This window comes from Balaenoptera acutorostrata, chromosome 2 (assembly GCF_949987535.1).
Source record: "Balaenoptera acutorostrata chromosome 2, mBalAcu1.1, whole genome shotgun sequence".
Classification (NCBI taxonomy): Eukaryota; Metazoa; Chordata; class Mammalia; order Artiodactyla; family Balaenopteridae; genus Balaenoptera; species Balaenoptera acutorostrata.
This window is the reverse complement of record NC_080065.1, coordinates 109,063,921-109,088,252: the sequence shown is the minus strand read 5'-3', so window position 1 is coordinate 109,088,252 and position 24,332 is coordinate 109,063,921. Positions and strand designations below refer to the sequence as shown.

General features: G+C 41.5%; 1 protein-coding gene across 4 annotated transcripts in view; it reads right to left on the bottom strand.

Annotated features, from left to right (window-relative positions):
- Positions 1-24,332, bottom strand: part of SNCAIP (synuclein alpha interacting protein) — a 149,064-nt gene that overhangs the window by 59,037 nt on the left and 65,695 nt on the right. For all 4 annotated transcript variants that reach the window (XM_057541469.1, XM_007188475.2, XM_007188477.2 and 1 more), the window contains exons 2-3: positions 16,833-16,935; positions 2,750-2,822 (exon numbers count right to left, since the gene is read on the bottom strand). In XM_057541469.1, coding sequence (XP_057397452.1) covers positions 2,750-2,822; positions 16,833-16,892 — 133 coding nt within the window. In that variant the 5' untranslated portion in view covers positions 16,893-16,935. The remainder of the gene's footprint in view (positions 1-2,749; positions 2,823-16,832; positions 16,936-24,332) is intronic.

Here is a 24,332-nt window from a genome sequence, read left to right as displayed (position 1 = left end):
ACAGGATGGGTGTTGACATTTGACGACCTACACAAAACAGAAAGTGCCTAACAAACTTTAGAAAGGTAAAGAAACACATCTTTATCCGGTAGAGTATATTCTAAGTCACAGGAGGTTTAGGGAAAAGTTCTCCCAGAGGGTGTCCCATCCAGAAGAAGATGTGGACCCTTCTCAGAAGCCAATGTGTCTTCTGCCGCCATCTGTTCGAAAAGACTACCATAAAGATCGAAATTGTGCAAGTGCTCCTGGAGCAAACTCCTCCTAGGTTGTTGAAATAGGAAAGACTAAGGAGATGTGTTGGGGGTGGAGGGTTATTTCCACATCTGCATGCCCATGAAACTAACTGAGATTGCCTCAATTCTTTCAGAAATGGAAGGTGAAAACTTTACTATGTTGAGATTTCTTTCAAAGCAGCTCACAGATAATTCTACAGCGGTGCTTTGGAGAGATTGATTTTTCATGTGTTTCTTTTTCTAGGATCCCTCTTGCTCTATTAGAAAGTGGTTTACCAGCCTCCAAATGGTCCATCAAGTTGGAGGTGTACATGGGATTCCATTAAAGAGGCCTGAGTCTTTCCCTCATATATCCATTTCCTGTCAGGTCTAATTATTGGTGATTACCTCGAGCACTGGATATTTGCTCTGGGTGAGTTTAAAGGCTTCTGAACTTGAAATTGGCCTCCTTCTCAACCACAGAAGGAATGTCTAATATCACCTACTGTGGAAGTGACTACAAGTCACAAGACCTGGAGAAAATGGAATAAACCAGCCCCAGGAAAATTCTTTTTAAAAGCTTCGGTTAATTCACTTAACTTGGTAAGCAAGAGAAGCTATTTAACAGAGAAAAGAAATTTTCCACTTCATCAGTGAGGGAAAATGCTAGCTTTTAAAGTTTTAAAAGGAAAATATCTTAAAATTAAATTACTATCCCTAAGTCTAGCTATATGACAGTACATGTAATGGATAAGACAACAGACTCCAGAGGCAAACTTCCTGGGGTTTGGATCCCAGCTCTGTAACGCAACTGCTGTGTGACTCTGGGTGAGATAATTTACTTCTCTGCTCTGTGCCTCAGTTTGCCCATCTATATAATATAAACATCTTAATAGTACAATACTTAGCTCACAAGGATTTTAGGATTAATTGAGTTAATACGAGTAAAGGGCTTCCAGCAATACCTAGCACATTAAGCACTACTGAAGTGTTTGCTATTATGTCTTCTCTCTTGCCCCATCTCCAATTAAAAAAAAAAAAAGAAGAAAGAAAATCTTGTAACTACAAAGTACCTTCAGATACATCACCTAATTTTGATCCTAACAGTAGCCTGGCAACATTGGCAGAACAAGTTTCTTTTTTATTTTATAGATAATGAGTCACAGGCTCAGGGTCGTATAACCGATAGATGTCTGAATGTTGACTCAGACGGAGGTCTTCAGACTCTGAGGCCGAGGGCCCGTCCACTGCATCTGCTGCCCTTGTCACTGATCACAGAGGTTTAACTTTGAACCTGGTGATGCCTTTTAAGGAGGCACATCCTGATAAGCCTTATGGCCAAAGCCTCTGTTAACCCCATAGATACTTGAGTGCATTTGAAATAAGAAAAATTTTTTTTAAATGGAGGTAAATGAAAACTTTTATTTGAACTTCAAACTATCTTCTATGATGTTTCTGACCCAAACATTGAAGCATTACTTTCACTCATACAAAAAAACAAAAACAAAAAAAAACAAAGATAAACAAACCTAGATAGACTAATTATTTTCCCCATCTCATCTAAACAAAATGTTGAAAGAAAACAAATGGCCCAAGAGAAAAGTAAATTAGCTTTGCACAGTCCTTTCAGTTCGAAAGGCCTAGAGTTCTAGCAGCTGCACAGGTAAGGACGATCTATTTATTTTCAAGCACGATACACATAATTCTAGGGTTATCTTAAGTCTTCCATCATCCGTGGTTCTCAGGATTCTAGTTACTATCAGAGGTCCAGCTTTGGCAAGGTTAATGGTGATGCCTTAGAGTAATTACTTGGAAAAATAATAAACATCATTTCACAGTTTAATGCTATGGTATCATTCCCATCAATATCCTTTTTTAATTTTCATTTTTGCCCATCACAGAGAGAAAAGCAGAGAGGCTTAATTTGATTTACAGAGGGAAAAACAACCCTGAATGTACTTTTTTTGTCAAGGGTCGGGGGTGTGCAGGGAGAAAAGGTCAGCCAGCTGGTTTTCATCTATACGCCATAATTCTCTGTTTAGTTTACACTATTAAACTCCAAAGCTTTGCTTTAATCTTAACTGTTACAGTATGCCTTACTGCAGATTCTATCATGTCGCATCCCTGATAGGGTTTCAGACTTTGGCAAAGCACCATCCCCCAAGCTGGTCCTTGCCATATGGGTAGTAAATGCATCCAACATTTTTTCATTGGCGCCTGCATCATTATGTTTTGTCACCAATGGTTTCTCGGGTTTGCAGTAAATTGCTGCGTATACTGTGGTTTGGAGCTGCCGCGATGATCGCCTACATTTATTTGTATACAGCTGAGTCCTCATTAGGGCCTCCCTGTCCGGTTAGTCTTTGGAGGATGACCTAACATCTGTTTGTTGAGGGTTGGGGGTAAGTGGAGAAGCCATAAAAGAAAAAGAAAACAGAAAGCAGGAGCAACCAATGTGAGGGGGAAGGGATGCCAGGAGGATTCCCCCCACCCTCTAAAAGGCAGGATAAGGAGAAGAGGTGGGGAGCAAAGCTTACCTGATCTGTCTTCGTTTTGCGAATCACATCTTCGGCACAGTTCCGGGATGGTCTTGAGTGACGTGACTGAATACTGAATGGGAAGCCAGAGGAGGAAAAAGTGTAAAGTAGCAATTTAAAATAAGAGCATTACATTCACTCAGTTGGCCAGAAAATCAAAACACAAGAAGTGATACTTGAGTACAACATATATCTCTAGAAAGTCTATCTAATTTTACCCTAAATGGGCTGCTTGGTGATCTGGCAGCATCCCAGACTCTACCTATAAGCATGTAAGTAGATGCAGATTAAAAAGAGGGCTGGACAGTCCTTTAACAAATAAGGTGGGGTGTATCCAGCAGACCTTCTATCCCTTCTGCCACTTGTAGAAGATGGAAGGATTTTCTGTCCTTGACATTTTCCAGAAGATGGCCATAATATTTGCATTCTGAATCCTAAGAGTGAATCTATGTGTGGAAAAAAAAAAAAAAGCCAAGAGGAGGAGCACACAGCTTCCTGCAGCACCCAGGGCAGCCAGGAGCTGTATCTCCTGGACTACAGAAATGTCCCTAATGTTGCTACTTGCCACAAATTTTACTGTCATCTCCATGGGAAATACCAGCATAATGCTATGAAAAGTGAGAAGAGCATAGTTCTGTGTTTGAAAGCTCATCTGTTTCATGGATAGATTAGTCTGAACTGAAAGAAGCCACCTTGCAGGCTCAGTCCCAGCACCAACTCAGGGGCCGGCTATCAGGATAACAAATTGTGACACCAAGGGGCATAAAATCAGCAGAGCGACAACAAATGTAAAATCAATAGCTATGATGCATGGGGACGAAGTTTGATCCCAATCAAGCTTTCTTTTGGAGAAGGGTGTTTTAAAACAAAATAAATAGGATGAACTCTGTCTTTAATCAAAGGCCAAGTCAGGTCCTGTCTTCAATCATACTTTAATACATAAAATACAGCTTTCTAAAAATAGTTTGCTCTGTACCTTTATGGAACAATGCTCTTATGTAAATGAGCGTGGATTCTGAGTGACTTCACTGTTACAAAACTGGAAGGGGGATTGAGAAAAAACATTTAATCTAAAAGAAAAACGATCATGGGAAACTCATTAGGATTATTCTAGCATTACAAGCGAGGAATGTGTAATTAGGACACATTTGTCAATACGAAGGTGCTTTAGTTAGCTTGATGTTGACAGATGAAGCGAAGTGTCTACATCGAGACTGCCCCACACGCCCCACCCCTGTGCTTTCCACCCAGCACCAGGACAGCAAGACAGAGGGAGGCGCAGTGGGAGCTACTGTCAGTTCGCCAATTGCACATCACAAACAAGTTAAATTTCCAGTACTTCCAAGTCAAAAATGAAATCTCAGATGACTAATTAGAGAATTTACTCTTACCTGTCTGATGCAGTAACATCCTGTTTATGTCAGCCATTCCTCAGAGACTACAGGTGCTTTAGCAAACCCATTCACATACTCGAGGGCGGGAGGACTGCCTCTTAAGCCAAAAATGAACTCCAGGGATTTTATTCCCCTTTTATATTATGCTCTTTGAGAGTGGGGGCTGGTAACATAGGTATAGAAGGCAGTTTTCTTCTTCCTAATAAGTTACCTTATGTTTCTGGCCAAGTACAAACTCTCTAAGGAAATCTGGTAGTTTCTTGAGACCAGCTGGTACAGGTTAAATAATTACACAGTTTGTAATTCAATTAAAATTGGGCCTTTTGTTTTGGTTGCCATGTGCCCCATGAAAGCACCCTTTGGCAAAGTCTTACCCTCCTTCCTTTTTTTTTTTCCTTTTCTTCCAAGGCAAAATTTTAGAAAGAGGAAATTTCAGATTGATTGTGCTTTTAAATATAGTTAATGATAAGTTCAGTAAGTTGCTCAGCGGGCTTAATGATATGTATTTGACTAAACCGGGTATGCTGCTATCTGCATTTCCAGCCACGTGCATCCTGTCACCTCCCACCCCAAAGTCAGACATGTCACAATCTACAATTTATTAGCTGCACCTTCAGCTCCTCCAATGTGACCTCCAAGGTCCACAGTATGCAATCACTTTTAATTTGATGAGGTTTAAATTTGAACAACCCAGGCTGCCTGGCTGGTGTAGGGACTGAGCTCCAGGCAGAGACTAGCCTAGCTGAGCCCCATCCACTGCCTCAACCTGCATCACACCTGGCAGCTCTGCCTCTTGATCCGTGGTCACACAGGAAGCCACTTTTGTGTGGGCATTCATGTTAGTAATTTGGGAATAATGCCATTGAAGAAAAAGTCAGGTGCTGCTCCCGGTCAGGGAAATAAAAAGTATAATAATCTAAGAACAAGATGATGTGTAGGCCAGAAAATCAAAGTTTTGGATAACTGCAAGGGTATATGGAATGTCAAATTCAGCAATGACTCCAGTCTACACGGTGAACAAATCTACCATTCTTTACAAGGACACACAAGGAAAAAAATCAATTTGTAGATTTCTTTCAGCAAGTACACGCTCTTTGTGTAGAAGATAAAGCTTAAGAGAGTGCTGTATAGATGGTTAAGTTGTGATATGAAGCGATACAGTGGAAAAACACAATTCACAAAACGAACACGCAAAAAAATTTTCATATCTGCAAATCTGGGAATAAGCAAATGACCCAGGAAGTCTCTTTCACAAGTGCATTGGGATACCATCTGGGAGCTGAAAGGGAAGACTTCCCAGGCTTTCATCCCAGTTCACAGGACAGATGGCCTTTGATAAGGAGCTGTTAGGTCGCCAGCCCACCGCATTCTCAGGACAAAGGCCAGCTCCCAGGGTAGCAACTACTGTTATTTTGGCCCTAACAGAACCAAATACCCACGTACCTTCCCTGTCTCTTGATCCCAACCCAAGCCTTTATATTCTGTTCCCTTGATTCCTATTATCCTTGGGTGATAAGAGAGGAGAGGGGCTTGCAGATGGCTGAGAAGTATTATATTTCCTACCTCTGTGTTGCTCTCTAATTTATTTTTTTTCTAAACATCTTTCAGTGGAAACACCCTTTTTGATCCAAACTTCTTTTCCACTCCACCATCATGCCTCAAGAAAAGCCCCTGCCAAAGGTTGAACAGTTGTCTCCGCTTCTTCAATGTCCCTGTGCATTCAAAGTTCAGTTCCCCTTCAGTTCCTTTACTCTGGGGGCCTACTTGCCTGCAGTGCCTTCCTCTGGCCAGGCAAATGCCACTGCTCTGCAAGGCCAGCTTGAGTTCTGCATTTTCTGTGAAACCCTGGCTGATTGCTTCAGCTCTTACTTTCTTTTTTTTTTAATTAATTAATTAAAATTTTAATTGAAGTATAGTTGATTTGCAATGTTGTGTTAATTACTGCTTACAGCAAAGTGACTCAGTTATACATACATACACACACACACATTCTTCTTTTTCATATTCCTTTTTTTTTTTTTTTTTTTTTTTAGAGAAAAGAAATTTATTCCCTCACAATTCCGGAGGCTAGAACTCCAAAGTCAAAGTGTCTTTAGGGCCATTCTCCCTCTGAGGGCACTAGGGAAGAAGGTTTCCTTGCCTCTTCTAGCTTCGGGTGGTTGTCAGCAATCCTTGGTTTTCCTTGACTTGTAGACACACCAGTCCAGTCTCTGCCTCTATCATCACATGGCATTCTCCCTGGTATCTGTGTCTAAATTTCCTCTTTTTTTTTTTTTAATTGGAGTATAGTTGCTTACGATGTTGTGTTAGTTTTTGCTGTGCAGCAAAGTGAATCGCCACACATATACATATATCCCCTCTTCCTTGGATTTCCTTCCCATTTAGGTCACCACAGAGCATTGAGTAGAGTTCCCTGTGCTATCATATTCTTTTCCATTATGGTTTATCACAGGATATTGAAGACACTTCCCTGTGCTGTACAGTAGGACCTTGTTGTTTATCCATTCTCTATACACCAGTTTGCATCTGCTAACCCCAAACTCCCACTCCCTCCCTCTCCCACCCCCCATCCCCTTGGCAACCACCAGTCTGTTCCCTAGGTCCATGATTCTGTTTCTGTTTCATAGATAGGTTCATTTGTGTCACATTTCAGATGGATGCAACTAGAGATTATCATGCTAAGTGAAGTTAAGTCAGAAAGAGAAAGACTCTTTTCTGCCCTTGATAAAAAAGCACCTTGCCTTGTGAAAGACAAGGCAAGGTGTTGTTCCCTTGGGCTGTGCTGTTGTTCCCTTGGGCTGTGCTGGCTCCCACAAGTGTCTAAGGGAAAGGATGATATCCTTGACTTGTACATATGCATGGCACACAATGACTTATTAACTATTCGACTGAAATACTAAGCTGTACACACATTTGATTAATCCCTGGGCATCATATTATAGACGGTCAAAGGAGTTCTTTCATATTTAGGTCGTAAGGGGCAATTTCTTCCATGCTTCCATACTTGCTCTAAAATTAATTAGCTTTGTAAAATGCAAATTTGACTAGGGTGCTTCTCTATTTCGGATCTTTCAGTGGCTCTGCACTGCCTATAGGAGAAAGGCCACATGCCTTAGCACGGCACATGCAGCCCTCCACGAGCTCAGACATCTCTCCCCACGGTCTTCTTCTTCTTTTTTTTTTTTTTTTTGAATCTGCTGTTCTTCATCTATTTAAAAATCTTTATCCAAGTATAATTGATAAACTTTAAAGAAACTTTACGTATTTAAAGTGTACAGTTTAATGTGTCAGCATACGTATACACCTATAAAATTATCACAATCAATATAATGAACCTATCTATCAATTCCAACAATTTCCTTGTGCTTCCTTGTAATTCCTCTTCTCTACTTCTCCATGACATTTTTCCATCCTCAGGCTACTTTAGTTACAGTAAATTTCTTGTGGCTGCCCCACTGTATCTTCTCTGAGCCTCCCGGATGGAGCTTATCTCAGCTTCCAAAGTATGGTGTCCAGACCAGTGGCATTAACACCATCTAAGAACTTTGTTAGGAATTCACATTCTTGGGCCCCATCCCAGAAACTTTAAGGGCAGGGCCCAGCAATCTGTGTTTTCACACACCGTTCAGGTGATTCTGATGCATAGCGAAGTTCAAGAACCACTGCTCTTTATTTCCTTATCTTGGGCATATGTCCATTAAAGAATCCATCATGTGACATTTCATCTATATGTTTACCTAATTTCTTTCTCTGCTTCCTGAGGGTGTGGACAATATTTTAGTTACCAAAGAAACTAGGTACTTGTTGAACTGAATGAAATGAATTCTCCTATGTAGCCCATGATTTGGGTGGCAATAATAACACTAATAATGGTAGTACTTAATATTTATAAAGCACTAATTTTCTTAGAAAATTCCATAACTACCAGTCTAGCAATATAATCACACTATATTTAAAAGAATAAACACTTCTCATATATTAACAGCATGAATGCTGGCTGATGCCTTAGCTTTTTGTATAAAGACAATGGATTTGGAGCCAGAAGCTCTGGATTCGAGTCCTACTTCTGACACTTATTAACTCTGTAGTTCTGGACAAATAAATCATTTCCTATCTTTGGGGCTCAGTTTCTTTATCTAGAAAACACAGGTAATCATAAAAGATAATGTAAGTGAAGTCAATTTGCAAGCTGTAAAACGATGTTAAATGTTCTGGTCTCTTCTCTCTAACTCATTTTTCATGTGTGTTCCTCATCTTCATGCCTCTCATGATTTGCAGCTCAGTATATCAAGATGTGAGAACTGATGAGGCAGGAAGAAGGGAGCCAGGTTCGGACTGGAAAGGAAAAAAGGAAGGACAGCCCAGCCTGTCTCAGCACCTTATTTGGCTTCTTTGGTCTTTCCTCATCCAAGAGAACCCACGGCCAAGAGCAGACATTGAAACTTAGCTTCACAAACTACACAGAGTTGCTATGACGTAAGACAGTCCTACACGTCCCAGCTTACATCAATGTTGACACTCTGCCATGCAAAATAGTTTGAACATGCGTGGGATTCATAATAACAGACTGTGATTTCTACATTGGGCTTTGGGGATCTCTGACCACCCTACATACTATTCGGGACTGAAAAGCTTTGGCCCTTGCACCTGAGAAGTGCAGCCAGTTGGGTGAACAAGCAGGCATTACTCAAATGGTCATGAGCCACAGAAAATGAAAGAACTAAAATCCCAACACCTTTTCAAGCTAGAGACTTTTAAACAACTAAGGTCACATTAAGTTTCCAAAAGAAACAATTAGGCCAGTCATCCAAACAACTATACTAAAATTCATGGTTTCTCACGTAGCTTTCCAAAATTCAAGCAGGCCTCTCCACAGTCACACAATAAAATGACAGAAATGTGTACACGCAAAGCTGGTAGTGAAAGCAAAGACACGCAGCTGAGGTGAGTTTTTCAGAAGCACAATATTTTCCTAAAATTGTGACCTCCTCTCCAGTGGCCTGACCTCCCAATTCAGGAAGGGGTGTCCTGACTTCGTGCCCTCCCTAACAGATCAGGCTCTGTTTTCCCTTCTCTGAGGATGTGGTACCCACAGTGCACGCCTTCATCCCGCTAGCCCGCTGCTTGCCCTCAGATCTCCTCTCCCATCTCAGACTCATGCTCTGCCATTGTCCCCTCTTCTTCTCTTCAGCTACTCTCTCAACTGCAGCTCTCTCCTCTGATCCCATAAAATTAAAGAAGCACCCCTGCCACCTCAAGACACGCTGCCTCCTCAGTTGGCTGTGGGTGGAGTTTCCTGCTCTTGGGTTCACAGCCATCTGTTTTGAAAGAACTGCCTTGCTTCTTGTCTCCACTTCCTCACCTCTGCATTCACTCCTCCAGCCACGACGAGCCGCCATTTGTGCTATCACCCACAGGCATTGCTCTTATTATGGCCACCAAAGAGTTTTAACTGGAAAATCCAGTGGCACTTTTCAAACCCTTCTCTTTCTAATGACCTATCTCCCACTCTGGACCACTTCCTTTTTTAAATTCTTTAAATCATCCCTCCCCCTCTTTTTAATCTCCCTTAGTTTTCCTCCTGTATCTTTGAAAACTCCTTTCCAGTCTCTTTTGTAGAAGCCTCTTTTTCCTCCCACCTCATAGGACATACATCTGCACAGTTCCTTCCCTGGAACATTCTTCCCTTTCCACATTCCATGTTTCACAGGTGACCTTACGGACTCCCACAGTTTCAACCGCCACCTCTACATAGTACAGATATTGGTGATCTACATGTTCATATAAGTATCCCAGTCTGATTTAAATATATTTCTTTCCACCATTCAGGCTCTATTAAAGAAAATTATTATGAATAATCCTCTTTTCAAATGCATTTGATTTTTGCTCTTGTTCCTTGTTTTTATCCTATGTTCCAAGAGGTATTTAAAAAATTAATAATCATCAAATTCTTTTATGCTAAAACATTGCTTGTGGTTCGTATTTGGGAAAATTCAGTAATTCGTTCTGACCATATTAAGAGTATGCCAGGAATGACTCTATTGTAATGCTAATATGTGTAATCAGGCAAAAGATTAAGGTCCACATTGGTGAAGGTGATGAGAGCACAGTATTGAATGATCCCCACCTGCTGTGAGAAGTGGTCATGGATGGAAAAAGATGGGGGTGAATGAGAGGGGTCACAGGTGACCAAGGGACTGGGCAGAAGTCATTTTCAACACAGTGGTTACATACATGGATTCTAGAGCTAAACTGCACGTTATAGCCTGGCTTCACCATTTCCTAGCTAATTAAACTTAGTTACTCCATCTCTGTCTATCATCAGTTTCTTCATCTGTAAACAGATACTCATGGTATCTACATCAGAATGTGGCTGTGAAGATTATGAGCTAATAATGTAAAACATCAGGAATAGTGTCTGATGCATAGTATGTGTTCAATAAATGTTAGTTACTATTATCATTTAATTAAAAAGTATCAAAAATGAGCTTTTAGAAATGAAGCCAAAATAATGGTAACTATTGAGGCAAAAATCACAAATTACAAAAGACTTAGAAAAGAAAGTTATCTCACAGTAGGGCAGATGGCTGGCTTTACATCTTGTTTGACCTCAGTGATTGCCTGGTTTTAATTGTGAGCCAATAATTAATCACTACCAAAATATAAAGACTGACTGTCAAGAATGGAGTTTGATATTGTGATTAAATGTAACCTACTATGAAGTTAATCTGGCATTTCATAATATGCTCAATTGTTACCATAGGGTATTGTAAACTCTGTGAGAGCACAGAACAAGTCTGTGTCATTCACGCCAAGCCTAGAACCACGCCTGGTGCACTGTAACTGTTTAATACATGCCTGTTGAGTAGACTGACATAAAATCTAGTTGTTCATAAATGGTAAATAGTTTGTATAAATAACCTGCATAGTCAATCTAATAAACGCCATGACTATTGGGCAAGATGAGAAGGTTCAGGGCTATCTGCAGAGTGAGAGAACAGCAAATTAAAAAATCCGGCAGCTGCTCATTCTTCTTGGAAATCACTCTGTCCATAAGGTTGCTCTCTGCCACCTCAGGTAGAGATATCAGTCAGGTCCAAGATTCAGAGTCTGAGGACCTGGGTTCTAGACCTGGACTCTAACAGCAGTTATGGGACATGAATTTACAATTCATTTTGCCTGGATTAGATTATTCCTAATTCCTTTCCTGGCAGGTATTCAGAAAATGGTAACACATATATAATACTAAAACAAGTGTGAGGTTTTGGATAGCGGGAAGCTGGAGAGGGGACCCATGAGAGGTAATTGAGACTTGAATACAAGATATTGCAAAAAGAACACTGAAAAATGTTGGGTCATTTTGAAAAGCTGATGAAACTAGATCCTACTGAGAAGCACTAAGAAAAGTTTAAATATAAGTAAGTTTAAAGTAAGCACGGCAGGGCTGATTGACGGGGACAGCGAAGAAGGGATGAAGGCAATCAGAGGCCACCTAAACGTCTTGGTCACATTCTAGGAAGCAAAGAGGAAAGGATAATAGGATCTTAGACAGATTCCTTGCTAGAGAGGAGGGGCAAGCCAGGTTCTCTGCACCTTGAATATCTTTCTAGTCTTTTTCACACCTAAAACTGGAACAAAAGCTGTATTCTTTACCCTCCCTAACTCAGTGCCTAAGTCCACGTGATAAGCCCTACACACCCTTTCTCAGGGTCTCCCACTGCTGTGAAGCAGCTCTTGGACAGAATGTAATGAAATCTGGGAAGTGTTAGTGGAATGTAGTGCACACAAAACAGAGGGGGTCAGGTGTTCTAGTGCAAGTGATGCCCAGTCTGTGGGATGGGAAAATGTAACTCACTGAGAGTGAGATTTATTTGCTGTAGGAATTTATTTTTCTACCAGTGATTTAAGCACCTTAGGAAAATGAATCCACATAAGTCTGTGCTATTACTCTGGGTTGCAAGGCCTTGGGTCAAAGGGGATAATAAAGTGGAAGGACACTTATTTATCTTGATCTCATTTGATTTGCACAAAACATAGGCTATGTAATTTCCAAAAATGTCAACTTTCACCAAAGCTGCAGTCATGGCGACACAGAAAGGCAACAAAATTTCCTGTGCTGAGGAATACAGCATTGCACATAAATTCTATTTATGTGTGTGTGCACTTATGTGTGTGTGTCTATTTACATGTACATGTTTATATGTACATGTAGGTGTTTGTATACAGATGCGCATATACATATATATGTATTTGTGTCTGTATATAAATATGGGTGTGTGTGTTTACATATGTACATATATATAAATTTTCATATCTTCTCCATAAAATCCAGGATGCTAGGTAGAGATGGATTATTATCGTTTTACAGATGGAAAAGTTGAGGAACAATAAAATTGACAGACTTGCTTAAGTTCTCTTAGCTTGTTTTTATTTTATTTATTTACACTATATACCAACTCCCTTACTTCCAAAAAACACTTTGCAATTGCTTCAATGACAGTTGGGGATAGTGATGGGTGAGATGACTGGTGCAGAGATGATTCTACTCAACCAAGTTGCTCAGAAGAGAAAGAGTAACACAGTCAAACAGTTCTGTATTGAAATCCTAGCCCTGCCACTTACCTACTTGTAACCTTGTGAAAGTCAGACTCTCTCTCTAAGCCTCATTTTTTCTCTTGCCAAACAGGGGATAAAAATAGGGCTTGCCTTGCAGACTTGATGTGAGGTTTAAACAGGACCAGTGCTTAAAGAGTTCAGTCGGTGCGTGGCATGGCCAACATTTGATGGCTCACGAGTGGAGCGCTGCAGTGGATCTGTGGTTTGGCCTCTCCTTTATTCAGTCCTGTGTATAATCCTATTTTTGAGGACAGCAAATTGGTCTCTCTTCATAAAATAAATACATCACGGGGGACTTCCCTGGTGGCGCAGTGGTTAAGAATCCGCCTGCCAATGCAGGGGACATGGGTTCGAGCCCTGGTCCAGGAAGATCCCACATGTCGCGGAGCAATTAAGCCAATGCGCCACTACTACTGAGCCTGTGCTCTAGAGCCCGCGAGCCACAACTACTGAAGGCCGCGTGCCTACAGCCCGCGCTCCACAACGAAGAGTAGCCCCCGCTTGCTGCGAGAAAGCTTGCAGGCTTTCTCTTGTTCGTGCAGCAACGAAGACCCAATGCAGCCAAAAATAAATATAAATAAATAAATAAATTAGAAAAAAATACATCATGTCTACTAAGAACCCAATGGTAAAATAATATTCCAGAGCATTTCTCTTTTTTAAGACAGAGAGATCTGGCTTCCATAGGAATAAAGAAGGAAATCTGTAAACACATTTGCAGTGACAGAAAAGCCCAACTTTGAACTCGTATGTTTATGTGTGTCGTCATCTCTCCTTCACAGATCCTCAGTTATTGCACAATGTTCTGCCCTTTTAGATGGCAGGTTTACAAGAATGTATAGTTTAAACTCTGCATTTTGCAAAAGATGAGCATTATTTTTGAGTCTGGGAAACTTCAAAATAATTTGATTGCCTTCTGTGTTTTGTTTCATTAGGTAAAGGCAAAAAAACAGTTCTAGCTGTTTTTCTGTACCAATATACAGCTTGTGTTTAAATTAAAACAAGAGCCAGGCTCACGACCAGAGGGGAAAATCATGAAACAGAAACCCTGTAATATGTAAAAGGGCTATGGCTGGAGAGTAAGAAGAGGAGTTTTAAGCTCGGGCATCTTTTTTGTAAACATCTTTTTCAAATGCATTGTGCATTTTCCTTCCCCCTTCCTGCCACTAAACCAGGAAAGAAGCTTAAGGGCTGTCAGAAAAGGAGGTTTACAGAATCCTAACAATACAGGCATGTTTATGGGAGACTACATTTCTTGTTAACGCCAGTGAATTAGCAAACTGAACACATCATGGCGTGTTTTTTTTTTTTTTTTCCCCAGTGTTAGCATCTGAATTGTCTCCGTTTAGCCCCTAAAGCAGTTGTAAATTTATTGTTCCTAGGTTACCTAAACAGGCTGAGAACAATCATTTCAATATTCTAGAGGTTATCTCTACTGCTTTTCCCATGAAGACATTATATAGAGCAATATGATTCTGGCACATTTAAGGTGTTGAACCTGGATGAGATGGAACTATTATAAAATAATCTACGATGTTACAGAGGTTGCCAGGTAAAGTAGAGTTTCTTTAGTTTTACGTGGATTAAAATAGACCAGGATTGCTCATCCTCAGTACTGCCCACATTTTAGGCCAGATAATTCTTCGTTGTAGGGGATTTTCTTGGGCATTGCAGGATGTTTAGATCCACCCCTGCTCTCTACCCACCAGTTGCCAGGAATACCTCCCCAGTTATGACAATCAAAAGTGTCTCCAGGTATTGCCAAATGTTCCCCAGGGGCGATGGGTAAAGCCAACCCACGTACTGGGGCTAAAAGTTGATATTCCAAAGACAATGCTTCTAAGTAGGTGGGTGAGCCTGGAAAAGTTATGTAACATCTCCACACCTCAGTTTCCTCATCTGTAAAAGGAAGATAATAATATTCCCTACTTCACAGGATTGTTGTGAGGATTAAATAAGATAATGCCTATCCCCTGGGAAGTGCTCAATGTTAACCATTATCATTATTTTAACAATTCTATGCAATTTCATGTTTTTTCCTTTCTGATTTCAGTTTAAATGCAGGTTAAAGATACAAACAATAGGAATCTATTTAAAGGGGGGAAGTTTGAGTGCAGTTACACAACTACAGATGGAGATCTTTACTTATGTTTGAGTGGTCAGGTTATAGAAGCTCAACTATTGCATAATTTTGAATCCCAATTTGCTAAACAGCTTCAGTTATTGCTTAACATATTTTATTATCTTGCAAGTGGAGATTCCTAATTCATCTAAATTAAGGGCTGCTGCCAAATGATTCTTCTGTAAATATAACTGCTCTATTGTGTTTTTTTAAAGTCTTGACGTGATGCCTGGTCTTTTCCCTGGAGTTCTTTCTTCACCATTGGTCATATAAATATTATTGTAGTATTCATTGAAATAATAACAAAAGCTACCATTTTTAAGAGCAACTTACTGTGTGCCAAGATAAGTGCTTTCCATATATTATTATTTCACTCAGTCCTCAAAACAATCTTAAAAATGAGGTGGGTATCTCAGAGAGACGAAGTTACTGTGTTCCAGCCAGCAAAGGTCAGAACGAGGCTGGAGCCTGGACTGGTGCCTTCAAAGCCTATGCTCTTAAAATGCAACTTTATTATCAAGGCTCAGAGAGCTACCCTGAATTGATAATCATAACATATGCCCCTTTCTGAAACACATTCCACCCCACCCCACCTCTCACATCATCATTCACTTTTCTTGCTTTTCCCCAGCCAGCTCAAAATACCTGGAGGGGAGTGGTTATAAAAGAACCATGCTCTGATCCACATTTAAGTCAAGCACAAGTGATTTAAAAAGGGAGGGAGGGAGGGAGGGAGGGAGAGAGAGAGAGAGAGAGATAGAGATACCACTCATTTCACATTAGTCTTAATGACACTCACTTCACATTAGTCTTAATGAGGACTAATAAAAGTTGTCTGGAAGCTGAAGGAGGGGAAGGCTGAATTCACAAATAGGGAAAGGTAGGAAGATTCATCAATTAAATAGGTGATTCTTCAAACGCATCCCAGGAATCCAATTCTTGCATAGAGTATGCATATTTTACTTCAAGGTAAGGAGTAAATTAGAAGAATAACACTGCTGCCAGAGGCGCCTTAAAGCTTATACTTTTGAGACAATTGCCAGTGGTGACCAAAAACTGAGAAATCAATGGAAAGTAAGGTGAGAAAGTGCACCCTTGGAGGTCCTGGGAAGAAAAGTTACATCGCTAGTTCAGAAACAGCAACCTTCCCATCACACAGTCTGAGAGTCAGCCCAACTGGGCTAGGGTTTGAGAAGCCAGTAGGTTTGCTGGTTGGCCTTTGGCAGAAGAGATCACGTGGCCCAGGGTAAGTCACAAGCAGCTCTGAGCAAAGGGCAGGCAGACCATCCACTCATAGCTGCCAGGAGTTAGGCTGGAGGCAGCAGGAAGTCTGTGAGTGTTGTGGGAACTAAGAAGCTCATCAGCCCACAGCATTACAGTGTTAAGCGGGGCCTCAGTGGTCAGCCCGTCCTGCCCTTTATCAACATATGACTCTTTCTCAGTATTCCCAAGTGTCCAACCTGTGTTTTGAAAGCTCCAGTGACTGGAAGCTCTTATTGTTCATAAATTAATAACTTGGCCGTCCTTCAGTCTGTGTCCTTGTGAACGCTAGAGCATGCTGGCTGTGGCACAGCCAGTCGTATAAAAGAGATTAACATCGATAGGGTTAATTCTGTACATAAGTAAATTTATGAAGGTGCCTACCATATGCAGGCACTTTATAAATTTACTCAATGAATAATTTTGACAACAATGAAACAGATTAGGGAGGGGAGGCCCAGTGAGGTTAAATGATGTCTTTCTCACCCAAGCTCACACAAAATTAAGTGGGATTCACTCCTGGTCCAGGAGGCCCCCAACCCACACTTTGTCTGCCATAGCAGGATTTCTGCTGTCGATTTCTAAACGTGGTTGGAAGAGTTTAGGATATACAGACTACAACAGAGAAAGGAGCCCATATAGATGAAGGCAGAATCTCCTGAAAGCATTGCTTGCAAGTAGCGATACTTACAGAGATGTCATCACTGAAGTCAATTTCATCCAAATCAAGGTATTCAGGGGCTTCCATCATTCTTCTTTGCACATTTTGAGTAAGGTCAAATCCTTATAAAGTCCTGGACCCGACAGAGGCACAAAAGAAAAGCAAAACGGTTAGCTGTTTTATAACCAAAAATTATATTTATATTTAGACAAACAAAGTGAGAAAAGTCATTGGGTGCAAGGGCTGCCTTTGAGCACACTTCCTCCCTTTGAATGTCCCCAGCCGGGCTCTCCAGAAGCAGTAAGCACAGCTCCTCCAGGCTCCCCAGGAGGCTCCCTAGGGAGCAGCCACGGTCCTTTGCTGTATTGCATTTGTGCCTGTTTGTCTTTGCCAGAGCAGTAACTCAGGTCAGACTCTCCCCTTGTGATCAATATTAAGATTGACCCAGCCCACATCTACCACTACACCCTGGGTGAATGCAGGGGCTTCGAGGATGGGGAGCAAACCTTGAAATCTTAGGACAACCATATTTAAATGTTTATGTGGGCATATCTTTGGATCCTGGGCATGGAGTAATGAATACTGGATCTCCACGGTAATAACACAAGGACAAGGCAGATACTAACTTACCAACAATAATGGATATTTCAGAATTTGTAGTACAACCTCCAGTTCAGCCCCTCAAAAAAAGGATCTAAGTAGAGATTTAAACCACAGAGTTATTGCATCGCCCCCTGCTTCTAACAGCTTTGCCTGCCGATGCCAGAGTGACCCGACACAGGCGCCAGAATGTCCTCAGTCAGCACTTGCCTTGGGGCTGCCTGTGGCAGTTCTTTAAATCTGTCAAGGAAGATATATCACCTCCCAGTTCATTTTCCCATCACTTATCCTCATCACCATTGGCAGTGGCAGTGGTACCTACAGATGTCAGGAACAGAAATATAGATCTCCTGGCAGTGCCTTGGAGAGCAGTTATCTTCCGCAGAGCAAACTCTCAGATATCGAAAAAGATTCCATTTCCCATAACTTGTCTTTCTTATTATAAAAACTGTCTTACGTACTCAGACTCGAGTATCTGAAATAATTTATTTTTTTTTCTTTCGGATCTCTAATGAAGGGGTACCTTGCCAAAGAGGAAGGGGTACCTTGCCAAAGAGTAAGGAGTACATTATTGGAAAGGGAAAATAAATCTAGGCTGATGAAAATGAGCTTATCGATATAAGATCAAGAATGTAAAAATACCTAGTTTTTAAAAGGAAACTCTAACTCTGAAGGCACTGATTTCTCATTCTGAGGTTTTTAAAAAATTTACAAAAATAGCATAATTGCAACAAAGGGGGAAAACCACTCTCCATTCCATACCTCAAACCCATGACTTGACTCAATTTCCAGTGCTTCCCTTCCTTCCCTTCCCACACGCATATACCATTTTTACATATTTTTAATTATAGTGGATACGGAGTTGATCCAAAAAAGAACTAGGATACTACTACCATGTACAAATGTGATTATCCATTTAGAATAAATATTAAACATTCTTCTGAAATCACAGTAAAGTTTAAAATAAAAAGAAAACCAATTTGTATTTGATGGCTAAATTAAATTTTATTATTTATAGAAATATAAAAATTGGTTCTTAAATAAATTTCTTGGTGCAAAAATATATCACTTTTCCTCTAAGCCTCACAAAGCTTTTCAGAGAAAAACATGCACACTCATACTTGCAAATTACTCAAAATAACTTTCTCTTCCATTCTGGTGGATTCTGAGACAATCCAGACTCTGGATTCCAACTTGTCAACTAACAGACTTTCTTCCAATCCAATTTCTTTTCACTAAATCTGTACTCCACAATGAACTGTTGATTTACAGACTGTTCCCAAGGCTTTGGTGAACACAAAGATGATTCTGGGTGTCAGGATGGGGTACAGACAAGCGCAGTATCACCACAAACATGGAAACACGAGATGAAGTAGAAAAACATGAGTCAAAGCTGGGGACCTAGCGGATCTCTAAATATATGGAAATACAAAACTAAATACAAAATGCAAATGGACACATCTTAACTAAGCATATTAACAAGTAGTCGTTGAGTCCCTGTTTGAGGTGTGTTGAACAACATGAAGAGAAATTTCCCTTTGAGCATAGACATTCTAATGGAACATATCCAGCGGATAATATAAATCATGACACCAAGGCACAGAATCTTTATATTTGGACTTGGAGGTTGGTAGTGAGATTGTTTATTCTACAGAACAGAATATAAGAGTTACAGCAGTGCCAGCCCATTATAGGAAGGTCATATTTATCTCAGTGGGTTGGATGGTCCAGCCTCAGACTAAGTGGTCCAAGGCACACAGGATTCTCCTTTACTTCCCAATGGACCCCCATATGTGGCCATCTCCTTTAACATGCCTTATTCTATCTACAACACAATTCCGTTTGTCTAGTTTCAATGCTTCTTTCTTTCAAGGTGCCACTTCGAAAGTATTACATCCTCGTTTATAAGGTACAGAAATCCCTGTGGTTCACCAATCCTGGCCACATTCCCAACATCAATTGCTTCTTTTCACTGGAGGGTGAGTCCATGGTTGTCCCAGGGATCATTATATTGCCTCTTCCTTCCCCATCTGCCCTTCCACTGAGCACATAGCACCCTTAAGCACTCCCTTCTGAGGAATTGGGATGTGGCTGGAGGGGATGAGGTCAGGTTTAGAGCAGCTGCTGCAATTAATCCAACATGATAAGAAAACTGAGCTGGGCTGTGGGTGCTTTTCTTATTGTGCTCTTCAGGCACTGCCTCACCCCACACACCCACTGGGACCCAGCGAGTGGGACCCAGTGAGCCCCCATTTCTGACTGACACACAGGCGCCGATGGAATGCACAGCTACAGAGGGCACAGACCAGAGGCCCAGGGGCCAAGGCTGGCCCACAGACGTGATGTGTTTGGCCTTAGCAGTGTTTCCAAAAAATTGACTCTGTTGCCAACTTGTAGACCTTTGGTGCTTTCACATAAGATTCTAGATTTCTGGCTTCACTTAAAAAATATCTGGAGCTCTGGGAGCACAGGTCTGCATTCCCCATGATAACAATTGGCTATAGCTGAGCTGCAGCTGCCCTGTCTACAGGGCGTGTGCTCCCAGCTCCCCCCCACTCCCACCCCCCATCGGCTCTCCTCATCCACACATCCTGCCTGGCTCTGGGGGCATTTGAGTCTTTGACCCTTCAAAGGAATCCAGTATTAAACATGAAGTGCCATCCTCCTCCCTTTCCTTATTAGTGCCTTCTGCCAAACGCTATTTCCTTCATTTGTATTCTAACGTTGAATTTGTATTCTACAATTGTTTTAAATTTTCATACCACAACAGCAGTAAAACGAAATTTCTTACCAATAAACGACCAGCATGTTACAATTTGTGCTTTTCCACAACCTCCATTTTATCTCTTAGTATTAGAAAAAGAAAACCTTCAACAAACATAATAAAATGCTACGAGGTGGGGATTACATTTCCTTCACTTTACAACTGGAGGAAGAAGAGAGGTCCCTGCCTTGTTGTCATTGGCTCTGTGCAGTTACACGGTGCCACTTCACTATTGTGACTGGGGGGAGGGCGGAAGCTGTGCCAATGACAAGCCCGGAAAAAGACTGAGACCGTCCTCCATGTGGCCAGCCCGGCAGCTTGGATGCGAGAAGGCCGACCCTGCTCAAGGCCGATGAGAGCGGGTGGACACCTCAGTGGAAAATATTTTTCAGCCTCCCCAGAAAGGGCAGTCCAGCTTAAAAGCCTTTACATGAGATTTTTACTGCTACACATCATAGTTGCCCTGGACCCCTCTGGGACCTCAGAGCCCAGTCATTTATAAATTTGTACTGCACCCTCATGCCACCAGCCCTGTGCCTGCAAGCTGCAGTCACTGGTCCCAGGTCCTCTGAGGACTTTCTCCTGTATTGCCACACCTCTCCCCTCAGCACACCTCTTACAAGAGCCGTGCACCTCAGGTACTGTTGACTGGTTGAAATCATTCCATTTCAAGCTCAACTGGGCTTTTAATTTCTCTTCATTGACACTGGCAAGTTTTAATTTGTTATGCACTGAAGTAGGTATGTCATGCATTTAAGCTGTTTCTCAGTGTGGGGAGAGGTGAAGGTAGAGATTGGGCAGGGGGGTGGGAAAGCAGAGAAAGGGAAAGGAAACATTTTCCAATGGCTTAGCTCTACTCCTTTGGGTAGGAAAAATTATAGGGAGGCAAAGAATACAAATATTAGAATGTGAGGACACAGGGCTAGGTGGCTAGGACCCAAATGCCATGTAGAAGCTATTGGTGACACATTGCACCCCTTCTTTTGATGTGCCCAAGGCACTGGGAGAAACTTTACCCAAACTCCAAATTGAGGTCAGCTAGAGCGGGAAAAGACCAAAGAAGCAATGAGCGTCAACTGTGCATAATGCCTGTAGGATTTTTCCTACTCTCAGAGTTTTGATAAATTGCCAAGAACTGAAGTCCCTCTAGTGTCTATTAAAATGTACAGTAGAGGCTCTGGCCCTAATAGGTCTATCAACACCATGTCACCTTCTCATGGGTGACCTCAGTGATGGCCCAACTGCTTCCTTCAAGAGAAGACTCAATTTAGGCAAAAGCTCCAAGTAACTAGGAGTCCAACTGAATAATAAAAAGTAGGCATCGATTTAAAAAATAGCCTCCCCTCTCCAGTATTAGGATTTTCAGGTGACATTTAAAATTTTTTTTATAGTGACTTGAAAACTGACTCTGAAAATAATTCCAAATGAAGACTTACAAAAATCTGTTGGGTAATGGCTTGGAGTGGCCGACAAAATTTCTTTGAGAAACTACCCTCATTTAATGTACACAGTCTGGTGTGCTTGGCTCATAAAAGGCTCACTGATTTGTAACTACAGTCACAGATCACATAAATTGCTCTACTGAAATTCTTCTTAAAATGAATTGCCTCACTCCAATTTATAAAGAGTCAGCATGGACTCATTCTGATGGCTCATGTTACACAGATTTCTCCTTTTCTGCCAAAGTCACTATTGCTACATTTACCAGTGTACTAGGAGGCCTGGTAATTAAAAGTAAGTTGGGCTTGTCAAAATAAATGAGCAGGGTACATTTGGTGATGAGGTAACCTCGGTCGATTTGCATTACAACTTCTTTCTTTACTCTTTAATTCACCAATACTTGGGAAAACACAGCAGCTGCGTACACCCTCACACACACACTTGGCCAAATTTGTACTGGGATACATTTTCAGTTTGAAAGCCTACGCATAGATACTGAACTTTCTTTCATATAACAAGAGTTCAAAAAAAAAAAAATCACAAACTACATACTGGAAGGCTTGGGTGGAAAAAAGTGGAATATACGAAATGTTGTCCCCAGTTGGCTCAGTAGCTTGGCTGGCAAGAAAGCAACTCATTCCAAATGTTGGACTCAGTTTCTTTCACTCTTTGATTCAACAGTGGCCAGAAGCATGGCAGTCACTAAATGCCTAGTCTTGAAGCAGAAAAATGATAGAGGCAAGAAATTTCTACTGGAAAGAGGTAACTGAAGGAGAGCCAAGAAGTACATATGAGGAGAAAAGGGAAAAGCACAAGCTGTGTAGATTTCATCCCCTTCTTCATTTATGGAATATTCCCGCATGTACGTGCTGGGTAAGACCAACACTACTCTCCACGCCAGGATGCAGCATTCAGTACAAGGCAGAAATAGACAAGAAAACAAGCCATTACAATATACTGTGGTCCTACCTAGGGGGGTGGGATAGGGAGGGTGGGAGGGAGATGCAAGAGGGAGGGGATATGGGGATATATGTATACGTATAGCTGACTCACTTTGTTATACAGCAGCAACTAACACAACAGTATAAAGCAATTATACGCCAATAAAGATGTTTAAAAAAATGCTAAAAAAAAAAGTGGAGAAGAATGAAATCAATATTTAAATAATAAAAGAGACAATGTATGTTTTCTAGGAATTCAAAAAAAAATGTATACTGTGGTCCCTGCTGAGACAAATAAATACACAGGAACCTGAGTCACTTGACCTAGAACTTGGAGATGAGGGAAGTGTGACTGGTACAGGTGAGGTCTAAGCTGAAAGCTGAAGGGTGAGGATACAAATGATGAGGGAGTCAAAGGGGCAGGACGAAGTGTTCTAGGTAGAGTTACAGCACGGGCAAAGGCCTGGAGGGGAGAATTCTGAAGCAGGATTTCCAGAAGAATGGGTAACATTGATTTAACACCCGTTACTGTTTTTGGTTCAAAAAAGGGGTCTTAAAGGGTGATGGCCAGCGTGGATGGGTAAGCACAGCCGTCAGGAGAGTATTTCCAAAGCCAGAGTGTAAACAGAGCGCGTGTTGGAATACCAAATTTTCTGGCATGTTCGGAGAAAGTACAAGCGAGTATTTGCTATCAAACAGGAGACTTCAATGTACAGTAATAGGTTGAGCTTGCTCCAGCTTGGGGACAAGGGGAGTTGCATTTCCTGTTTGAATGCTCACAAACATCTGTGACGTAAAAGTTCATAGCAGGGGCTAGGTCTGGGCGCCTTTACGTATACTCTCTCCTGTGTGTCTCACAAAGACTGGGAGACAAATATCTTTACAATCTCCTTTGTGAAGGTAAGGAAACCAAGGCTCAGTGAGGTTCTGTGATTGCCTCACACACAGGGCTTCTGGTGATACGTCTGCCTTGCTCCCTTATTTCAACTTGCCAAAACTGCAGGGGTAAGGTAACACTTTGCCTGTATCAAACATTTTATTTTTTTCAAATCACCTTAAATATTTTTTTTACCTTTCTTAAGTACAACTCTGTGAGAGGGAAGCAGAGGGTGTCTATCGCAGTTTGCAATCATATCTTTCCTGTTTTGAAGACAGCAAAACTCAGGAATGTGTCGGCCAAGGTTATGTACTCCTAAATAGGGGCAAAGCCAGCTCAGACAAACCACTTCCTGATAGCAAGTCCAGAGCTCTTCTGATTTACCCCCTGGACTGTTCTGAAACATGGCCGTGCCTCCGAACCATCTAGGCCAGAATTCCATAGGCATCCTCAGTCCTGAATTGTACTGCTGTGGGTGTTCATGGACCATAACTCCAAACAAATTGCTCTTTCCTCTCTCCAGCAGAGTCTAAAGAGAATGGTAGGCATGAGGATCATTAAAGAAAAGTGTATAGACCTTTGTGAACCTAATATACCTTATCCACAGGTGTCCCTGACCTGGCCAATAAAGCATTGTATTCCATAGTCAATTGATTTAATACCTCAACTTCATCTTCAAAGAAAATTTGATTATGACCATCTTTCCTTATGCCTTATTGAAAAGGCAAGTAAGGGCTTCCCTGGTGGTGCAGTGGTTGAGAATCTGCCTGCTAATGCAGGGGACACGGGTTCGAGCCCTGGTCTGGGAAGATCCCACATGCCGCGGAGCAACTAGGCCCATGAGCCACAACTACTGAGCCTGCGCGTCTGGAGCCTGTGCTCCGCAACAAGAGAGGCCACAATAGTGA